Source organism: Charadrius vociferus, unplaced genomic scaffold (assembly GCF_000708025.1).
Source record: "Charadrius vociferus isolate BGI_N301 unplaced genomic scaffold, ASM70802v2 scaffold784, whole genome shotgun sequence".
Lineage (NCBI taxonomy): Eukaryota > Metazoa > Chordata > Aves > Charadriiformes > Charadriidae > Charadrius > Charadrius vociferus.
In genome coordinates, this window is record NW_009648161.1 from 456,158 (window position 1) to 466,041 (window position 9,884).

The 9,884-nt window shown below is 41.5% G+C and overlaps 1 protein-coding gene across 1 annotated transcript; it reads left to right on the plus strand.

The window, feature by feature from the left end:
* The first annotated feature begins 1,811 nt into the window (after nucleotides 1-1,811).
* On the plus strand, nucleotides 1,812-7,706 carry PARK7 (parkinson protein 7). Its single transcript, XM_009884073.1, has 6 exons — nucleotides 1,812-1,957; nucleotides 3,044-3,145; nucleotides 3,587-3,646; nucleotides 4,494-4,563; nucleotides 6,220-6,306; nucleotides 7,245-7,706. The coding sequence occupies exons 1-6, from the start codon at nucleotides 1,868-1,870 to the stop codon at nucleotides 7,403-7,405; spliced, it is 570 nt and encodes a 189-aa protein (XP_009882375.1). The 5' UTR covers nucleotides 1,812-1,867; the 3' UTR covers nucleotides 7,406-7,706.
* Nucleotides 7,707-9,884: the final 2,178 nt, after the last annotated feature.

The following is a 9,884-nucleotide window of genomic DNA, read 5'->3' on the forward strand; positions in this document are numbered from 1 at the left end:
TGCTCCCCGCTGACGGCCGGCTTGGCCGGCGCTGTCAGGGGGAGCCTTGTTTAAAGGCGGAGCACAGCTACAGCCCCGCTTCGGCCCTCTGCCAGAAGGCGGCATCTCGGGAACCGTGCGCGCCCCCACCGGGACACGTTCCGCTTGGAGGGTTGAGGCCGCCCGTGTGTGTGCGGGCGCTGAGAGGCAAATGGAGGACTCGTGTTTACTGCGCCTGAATAGCGTGTTAAATGAAGCGGCTGTTGGGTCTGCGGAACTCGGCTCTGCCTTCTCGTAAATCAGTCTTGCCTGGGCAGCATTACGGCGTGACGGCCGTTTACGTCTGCACCCACGTAAAGACAGTACTGATGCTCAAGAATTTGTCAGGGTATTACGACAAATGTCTAAGGAGAGTAGGGAGAGAGTGTGTTTTGCTCGATGAGGGGAAAAAAAAAAAAGCTTTCAGGAGCAGGTGCCTATTTGCATCTAAAGAACTAATGAAAGCGAGGGATACAAACTATGAGTTAGAGTATTTTTCTACAATAAGAAGCAAATGCAGTATTTCTGCTATTCAGGTACCCAGTTGCTAGTTAGTCAAATTCATACAAAAAATAATTTTGCAGAATCAAAGTATACCTTCAAGACGAATTATTAAGAAGCTCCATGTTGTCCTGAAGTTGTTGCTAATACCTGTGATTTGAATGTACTTGTTCAGTTGGCCTTGCGTTTAACAGTACATAAAGCTGCCCTGAAAGTAGGATTTGACACAGTGAATTAATCTGCTTGGGCTGGTCCTGCGTGCTGCAGGACATTCTACTGTGTATTACTGCATTCTAGAAATAGCATCTTTCTAAATGAGGCTAACAGTTGGCAGCGAACCTGAAAATAGATGAAGTTGAAGCAGGATGAGAGGATGGTTTTCTTTTGTGTAGTCAACTAAACGTGGATCTTATTTTATAAGGAGCTCCCAGGTGCTATGTGCATTTCTGGATGGAAAGTCCCTAGATAGGAAAAAATCCCTGTTTCATAGAGTGGATGAGCTATGAAATACCTTCTCACACCAGATGTGCTTTCACAGACTTCTGTCGGACCAGTATGAGTTAGTGTGTATTTTATATGAAGTAGTTAGAGTTACTTTAACTTAACCTTCAAATGGAAATTTGGCCATTCACCTCAGCTTGACTTTAGGAGCTAAAAAAAAAAAAAAAAGTCTTAAGCCTAGTTTGTTCCATTTGCTAAATTCTGTGGTCTGCTCTCCCCCATCACACATGTGCACACACATTTCTCCCCCACAAAATTGTGAAATACCCAGAAAATCTATTGCTCAGGTTTTGCAGGGGTACTGGTCGTGTCATTATAAGTCACAGGAAACTTCATGAAGCGCGCTGTGTGGAAACTAAATACCAGACATGAGGTCAAAGCTCATGCAAGTGCTTTTTATAAATGCTGACCTGGGTAGGAGTCAGTAGTCTGGGTACAAGTGAGGGTGTGCAAATTGAAAACAGTTCTGCCACCCACCTTGAGCCCTTCTGTCTGTCAGACTGACTCGGGTCTTGTGAAGTCTTGATTAGGCCAAGCTGTTTTCTCTTGTGGTATTGACATGCTGTGCCACCCTCTGCACAAATTTCTTAACCCCTTAATATCGTAATGCATTCTTTGTAAAAAGCTCTTCAGTTAAATGGGATTGTTGTGAATATTAATTAAAGCTAGTGAACCATTCTGAGGTGGCTTAAATGAAGGATAATGCAAAAATGCAAACTACTCACTGTTAAACTTCACAGTTAGGAAGGATTCATACTAGGGGGTTTGCCTTCTAACCACATTGTCGCTTCCTACCCGCCTCAGCCTCCCTTCGCAACCATTGCACATAATAGCAACCCCTCAAGATATGGCCTCGAAAAGAGCGTTGGTGATTCTAGCAAAAGGGGCAGAGGAAATGGAAACTGTAATCCCCACTGACGTTATGAGAAGAGCTGGGGTGAGTACGCAGTCAACGAAAAATGTCCTTGTCAAGAACGCTTGGTCAAGAGAAAATCTTTGCCTCAAGTTGATGTTCATTGCTCGGAGTTCAAGGTGTAGTCTGTTGTATGAGATGAAAATTTACCTGTGCCTTCTTACTGGTTAGCAAATATTTGTGCTGTGCCCCAAATAAGCATGCATGACAACTGGCATTTGTGTAAAAGATTTAAAAACTTTTAAAATAAGAGCCTAATGTAGAATGGAGCGGATGTTTCAAGTACATCTTGCCTGTCAGAAAACATGTCTGCTCCCATGCATCGTTACAGGAACTGCTTTTGTTGTAGGGATCTGAACAGCTCCGTACGTTATAGCTCGTGACATTATGTAGCTTTTCTTGAGCTACTTTTAAAATTCTGTTATTAACTAGAGTTCTGTCTGGTGGGATTCCTCATACTGTTTGTTACTTTCGCAACAGTAGTGGTACACGGTGTTATCGTTTGATAAGGTATGAAAATAAGATTTTAAATAAACACACCGACTTCACATGTGTGGCAACGACTAAAATAAAAATTGTCTTCTCCCACCACCTTTGTCATTCCATTAATGTACTCCCCATGTTGGCTGCCATAAGAAACACAAGCTTGTTTGCTTATTTAGAGAATGTAAGCTGTGCCATGCACATCTAAGATGATATGACCAGGCAGCTAAAAATCAAGGAAGAAAGTCGAAAATGGCGTGTGTTTGGGAATGGCTTGAGCCTGCAGAGAGGCTTTAATTCATTATCTGATCTACTTAGTCTGTCTCTCCTGGGTTGTGTTTTATTTAAAACCTGTGGGATCAGATATTCTCTAAATGTCCTGTTTGAAAAGTTGAACTATTGGAGGTATTTGTTAATCTCTAGGTGAATATCACTGCTTATCTTGTGCGTTTGGACTTAATCATGGTTTGGGGAAGCTTAAGTGTTGCCCTGTTCTTGACAGCTTTCAGTAGTGCTTCACTCATTCTGTTAACTACTTAAGAACTAACACTTAGAACAAACTAACACACACTTAAGAAAAAAGCTCTAAATTCTTGAATTGTAATGATATATGTATTCTTCTGTTAGATCAAGGTGACTGTTGCAGGCCTAACAGGAAAAGAACCAGTGCAATGCAGTCGAGATGTCTTCATTTGTCCTGATGCCAGTCTTGAAGATGCCAGGAAAGAGGTTGGTCATCACCCTGATCTGATATATTGGCCAGCGTAGCCTTTATCACAGTTCTGGAGGTGAATTTGGAAAGCTTGTGCATTACCTTTAGAAATATGTTGCATGTTATGTTAGCTCTATGCACTAGTGAATCACAAAACTGCACATCCCGCAGTGTTCCCCTTCAGTGTTGTCCTGCTTCGTAGCATGCTAGGATCGGACAGATTCTGCACAGGTAGTTGTTCTTGCAGACCATCGAACATAGAGCTTTATTTTGCATGTTAGTTGGCCCAACAAAATACCGAGATTTGGAACTGTTTCTCTGATCGTAAAGTGTTGTTCAAGGGAAGAAAAAGTAGATCCCTTTGCTTCTCACACAACTTGGCTGTAGTAGCCCTAAAACAGTGTAATGAATTTACCAGCCTCTGCTCAACAGAACAATTTTATCTTTTGTTTGTTTAGGGGCCTTATGATGTTGTGGTCCTGCCTGGGGGTAACCTTGGAGCTCAAAATTTGTCAGAGGTAAAGTTCTGGTATCTTAAAGATTCATGGGTATCCTCACGAGTAGTGGATGGTCTACATTTGCTTAGTAATCCTACAAATTCAGTTCAGCATCTGAAAATTCTCTTCTGAATGAATCAGTAAAGTAATTGTTAATTGTCTTAAGCCTTCTTGTGAATATATTGGTGGGACAACCGGGTGGATTCTTGGACCTGAGTACCTAGTTAAGCAGAATAAAAATGGAAGAGTATTGTGGGAAAAATCTCTGTTCATAATCATATGAAGACGAATGGTTGCAAAGGGAGATTTAATTCCGTGAAATATAGAACAGGCCGAACCCACAGGACTCTGTTCCTTTGCTCAAGAATTCCGGTTTTGGTGCAAAAGCGTTGTAGTGGTGGTATAAATACCTTGTGGAGGGCAGGCAGACAAAAAAGTCAATCTATCAGATAGGATTTAGGTAGTATCGCACAGTTTGTATGCCCTGAAATGAGAGACACGTATCCCATATAAATCATCTTTAGAATGGTAGAGACTGTCTGGAGGTATCTTGTGAATACTCTTTCCTATTTATCTTGTGAAGTTTTTGAACAACAACTTTCTACGGCCACGGATTAACCAGCTTTTCAGTGGGCCAAATACTTCCTTGTAGCTCCTTCTGATTTCCTTGCTCTTTCCTTGTGGGGCAAGTATATATTGGTTTCAGTTTTCCCCCTTCTTAGTATTTTCATTGCCCTCTGTCCTGAAGCAGGATGGAGAGTTCTCAGCTGGTTGTCTTTGTAAAGCTTGTTTATTAATTTGCAGTGGAAAGTATTTTAACAATGCTTCAAGTAATCAACCCCAAACAATTACTTGTTTCTTCATACAGTCTTCTGCTGTGAAAGACATTTTGAAGGACCAGGAAAGCAGAAAAGGCCTGATTGCTGCTATATGTGCAGGTGGGTTAACTAGACATCTTGCTTTGTAAAGCGTCTGGATATTTTGAAGGGGCATGCAGACAGTTTCCCGTCTTAGAAATCTGTACTTCTGAAATTTAGTAGCAGGGATTTGTACTATAAATGCACCCTCAGCATTTGAATTTTTGGTAAATGTAATAGCAGAGGAATCTCTAAAATATTGTGAACACTCATCCTGGAAGTTCTGCTTCGTACTCAGTTCTTCCCAATCGCTTGTGTTACTGTCATTAAAATAGAAAGTGAAAGGTAATGTGCTAGGATTTTTTACAAAATATTTGCTTATTCTGGTGATCTTCCTGCGAGGACACAGTGCTGGCAGAACATCATTGCTATAAATTTATCTTGCATCTCCTCTCCTGCCCTTTAGCCTCAGAAGGAAGGCTGTAAATATAGAATTACAGGCTCACCCTTCCTCATCTGAGTGGTAGCAAAATATGAAATTACTCTGAGGAGAGGCTTGTCTGCTTACATATTCTGCACAGCTAGATATCCAGTTCATTCCTTTGTGAGATTTGTATGTAAAAAAGCAAGATGAGCAATTGCCATTACTCCCAGCTGAACTGAGAGGCTGTCCTGGGTACCCGTACCTGCGAATGAGGGGAAGGCAGTGAGCATGTAAAAGACAGTCTAACAGAGTGTGTTTGTGGAGTGTATTTTCACTTTTGTTTTCTGGTACGTTGCTGGAGTGTTTTTCTTTCATTCTTCAGTTAGGTGATATGCATACAGAGTTGTGAACATTCTGAACTTGGCAGTGGTAGTCTTCTCTATCTCTATCTCTTGCAGAACAATTGCAAATTCACAGTTGCCCATAAACGCCTTTGCTTGTAATTAGGGCGGTTCATTTATTTTGATATAATGCTTCTTAGCAGCTGATACCAACTGAATGCAAAGAAGGTTATTTCCTGCACTATATCTGAAATGAATCAAATGTACAGAAATGAAACTCGCATTGAGCAAATCCTGTCTTCAGTTTCCTTTGGAATTCCCGTAAGGATTTTCTGTCAGATGACCTAAGACTTCTTGACACAAACTCCTTCCTCAATTCAGGCAAAGAAGGAAGTATGAAAAGAAAAGAGAAAGACTGTTAAAACCAAAAACTCAGCTGTTAGCCCATCATCTGTCCAAAGTATTACTTGGCACACAATTCCAACATGTAAAGGCTTACTCAAATGAAACTTTACCCGTTAAGCCTCCAAATTCAAGGCTTTAACAAGGTCATAAAGTAATTGTACCTAGGTCATGTTCTGATTGAAATGCAGACTTTTTGTTACTTAGTTTCAATCAGTTTTAAATAAAGTGTATTATTTGGAAGTAAAATGACCATTGTTCTCAAGTCCTTCAAAGGCAGCACAATCGTTGGTAGGACAGCTGTGTGAACTGGATGTTCTCCAAACCATCTCTTTTCTTCATCTGTTTCTATGCACAGCGCGTTTTGTGTAATAGAACAGGAGAGATTATACAGCTGTGTTCTTTTTTGAGGCTTTTTGCTTCAGAGATAGGTTTGGCATCAGTTTTGTAAAAAGTAGTCTGTCCACAGCAAGCTTTGGCCCCTTGAAGGCCTAGTGCCTTAATGTGTGTTCCTGAAAGTGTTCACAGCAGAAAACAGTTCCTCACTGGTGCACCTTTGTGTCCTTACAGGTCCTACTGCCCTTCTGGCACATGGGATAGGGTTTGGAAGCAAAGTCACAACACACCCTTTGGCCAAAGATAAAATGATGAATGGAGGTATGTAATGACTTCTATAAGTTTCTCTCCAAACTCTTCTCATGTTTTTTTTTTTAGCTGAACCCTTGCTTTAAAGAAAGGAAAATAGCTTTTGTATCTTATTTTGTATCCCTGAATTTCCTTAATGCTTTCCTGAACATAATCAAAATTCAACTGAGTATGCTAAGACTGTATTTCTCAGTCTGTTTAACCTGAAAATACAGGGATGTATTAACATTCTCATCCTTGGGGAAAATACACTGCTGCTGTCATACTGGGAGAGTTTTTCCCCTTACTCTCCTGAGGCTGAGCCATCTCTTGCCCTTTTGGTTCTTTGCCTCAGTGGTCCCAAGCAAATCCCAGCAGCACCTTTCCCGCTCTCCCATGCGTGCTATGAGCAGCTGATGGATCCACACTTCTTTCTCATACCTAAAAGAAGTGGTGGTGAAGCACTATTAAGAAGTCATTCTGTGAACATTAACGAGTCTGAAGGTGAGCAGGAGATGGCAGGATTCCTCCACTTTCCTCTGCATGCATTTGGAAAAAAAAAAAAGTTGTGAACAGCTACACAAAAGCAGTCTCACTTCCAAAAGTAACCTCACGGGAACTGACAGGCACAGCGAGCGCTTCTTGATGAGCTTGTAGAATGAGAGGTGCATTCCCATACCATGTGAATAAGCTGCCAGAGCTGCCTGCGGGCCCTTTTCCTCCCTGAGGACTGCAAGCAGCGATGAGCCACTTGGTTCCGGAGGGGCAGAGGTACGGAGCCCGAGGCGGACTGTGCCCACACGGGTGGCTGAGGCGCCTTCTGTGGAGTGTGATGCTGTCGGTGGGGAGCTGCTCCTTGGCTGCTGTAGCCTGCGGGCAGCAGTGACCCGCGGCAGGCAGGTCTGTTCTCTGTGGCAGATGTGGGCACTGTGCTGGATACTGACCCTGTTTCTGTTGTGTGTCTCCCCAAGCACACTACTGCTACTCCGAGAGCCGCGTGGAGAAAGATGGGAATATCCTCACCAGCCGTGGCCCCGGTACCAGCTTTGAGTTTGGATTGGCCATTGTTGAAACGCTGATGGGGAAGGAAGTGGCCGAACAGGTGAAGGCACCCCTAATACTGAAGGAGTGAAGTCCTGGTGTGGGACAAGGAGTAGCATGATTCCGGATAGACAGTCTTGTCCTTTGTAGAATAACTGTAAGATGCACTGTTGTAAATACCATTTAATTGTGGGTGAAATTAGCAACTGTACTTACCTAAACTGTGATACCTTAACAAACTAGTGGTCTTCATTTCTGGAAAAAGATCCTGTTAGCAAAAAGCTTCATGACAAAGAAGCAGCCAGCATCTGATAATCTCAGTTAGCTCTTGAATGGCATTTAAAAATCACATGGGAAAATGTTTGCCGAGTAAATAAAAATGAAGCAACCCTGTTGGTGTGTTTTCTCCCAGCTCAGACCTATGAAACCTTTTTACCACTATGGCTAGCAATGTACTATTCAAAACAACTTCTGTCTAGAATCTCACACAGTTGTTCTGAAGTGTGAGCTGAAATGAGAAGGCGGTGAAGCACTGGAACAAGCTCCCCAGGTAAGTGGTCACAGCCCCAAGCCTGTTGGTGTTCATGAAGCGCTTAGACAACACTCTTAGATAGTAGGTTTAACTTTTAGGTTGCCCTGTGCAGAGTGAGGAGTTGGACTTGATCCTCAGGGGTCTCTCCCAACTCAGGATATTCTATGATTCTATGAAATAGATTAAGTTGTCACTTAGAATTTGTTAAAATAGTATTTAGTTTCCTGTATACAAATAAGGCAAATAACGAGTATCAAGTCTAAGACAGCATGGAACTAAATTAAAAATAGGAATATCCTTACCTTTGCAAGGACCCTGGAGTTCCTATAGCTAGCAGGTTGTCCATCGTACTGTTGGAATTTGTCTTCTACATTAAATGACTGCAGCTACCCATTGAGCTATTTAGGCAGCTAATAATCAGCATAAATCAGGAAGTTTGGACTTAGTAGCTTACCACCAGTAGCCGTGCTTGTTTCTGCTTACTATAAATCAGAACTTGCTACAAGCCTGGCTTAAGTGAGCATATGTCACTTTAGAGGAGTCGCTGGACAGGTCTCTGGAGGAAGTAGCGGAACTGTATCCCCATGAGAATTAAGAATTTGGGATAAATTTTTGTTTTGTTACCTTTCTTTTACTAAATAGCTGTGCTGTTAATCTGTCTCTGTCAGCAGCCACGCTTACAAGGTGGCACCTCACTGGACTCTGACGCTGGCACAGCATCTGGAGACCTGGTTCTGCATACATCTGAAGTGTACAGCCTGAACTTTAGAAAATGACTGCATAGCTGCCTTTATGCTTGCTCATTTTAATGGGAAACAAGTTCATTCTCAATTACTACATTTTGGTAATGAAATACATGGGTACTTTTGCAAATTTAGAATTAAGAAATGTCTCTGTGTTGTTAGTATCTACTGGAAGAACTGCTTTAGCTGTATGCTCTGCCTCTAATTTGTTTAGGAAATCTTCCATATGTTTCACTAGCTTTGAAATATGCTCAAGATATGCAAAAAGTTGTAATCTATGTAAGATTGGACATGTTTGTGCGTTAAATCTGCATGTCTAACTGGTATTGCCATGCAAATGTAAACCAAATGATGGAAAGATTCTTTGTCCTAGAATCTGGAAGAATCACTTGGTTTGTAAATGGGCATGATTCAGAATACAGGAAAAGCAGTGCATTCCTGGGCTGTAGTACTGCTTTATAGCATTAGAAGAAAAATATTTCCATGCTTGTATTATTAAGGCTTCCAGAAATCTAATATAAGGCTTTAACTAAGTGGCCAGAAATTTGGTTATACATTTTTATTTTTTATTCTAAGGCTGAGAGAGTTCAGTTTACAGGAATGAGGTTTTCAATGTGTATGTTTGGGCTTTCACACTCCTATTAAAGTAGTAATATGAAAAGCACTCAGTAAAATGAGCTTAGAGCCCATTGTATCTGGTTAACTTGCAGATTCTTTTATTGCGTTCAGCAAAAAGGACTGTTAATGAAATGTGGTAATGCTGCTTGCATCACAGTTTTCTTCATAAAGCTGACCTTGTTCTTAACCTTTTACATTGCAGATGTCCAGCAATTCTGAATTTACATGGATTCTCTGTTTCTGCCAAGGTGTCATTAACTCAGACTTTAAGTTATGGGAGGTGTTATCAACTGAGATTATGCTAATTTTCCTCTTAGGGGAAGTGTTGAGAAGCAATTTGCTGATTTGAGGGGGAAAAAAAATGCCTTCCAATTTGTGCAATGTTTTTTTTCTCTCTCCTTGTCTGTTTTCATATGGGGGTTCCCTAGCTGTTACATATCTCTTGTCCTAAAATCCCCTTTATCTGCTGCTGACAGTTGAGATGAGATACTTTTCTGCTCAGTGTTTCATGAACACTAGAAACTTGGTGCCCTTTTATTACTGGCAAACTTTAGTTTTAGAGCCTATGGTAACTGGATATTTGCTGCCACAGAACTTGGCTTAAAATGAAGAGAATGCATCCACTCTTCTCTAGCTTTGTTCCCTGGCAGTTAGAGGATTTGGGGGATTGTTTTCCT

What these genes read in the sequence shown, in the direction of transcription:
- PARK7 (XM_009884073.1), top strand. Translation starts at nt 1,868, where the DNA reads ATGGCCTCGAAAAGAGCGTTGGTGATTCTAGCAAAAGGGGCAGAGGAA. An exon ending in GATTGCTGCTATATGTGCAG is followed by an intron (nt 4,564 to 6,219) that starts GTGGGTTAACTA and finishes GTGTCCTTACAG; the next exon opens with GTCCTACTGCCCTTCTGGCA. An exon ending in AGATAAAATGATGAATGGAG is followed by an intron (nt 6,307 to 7,244) that starts GTATGTAATGAC and finishes TGTCTCCCCAAG; the next exon opens with CACACTACTGCTACTCCGAG.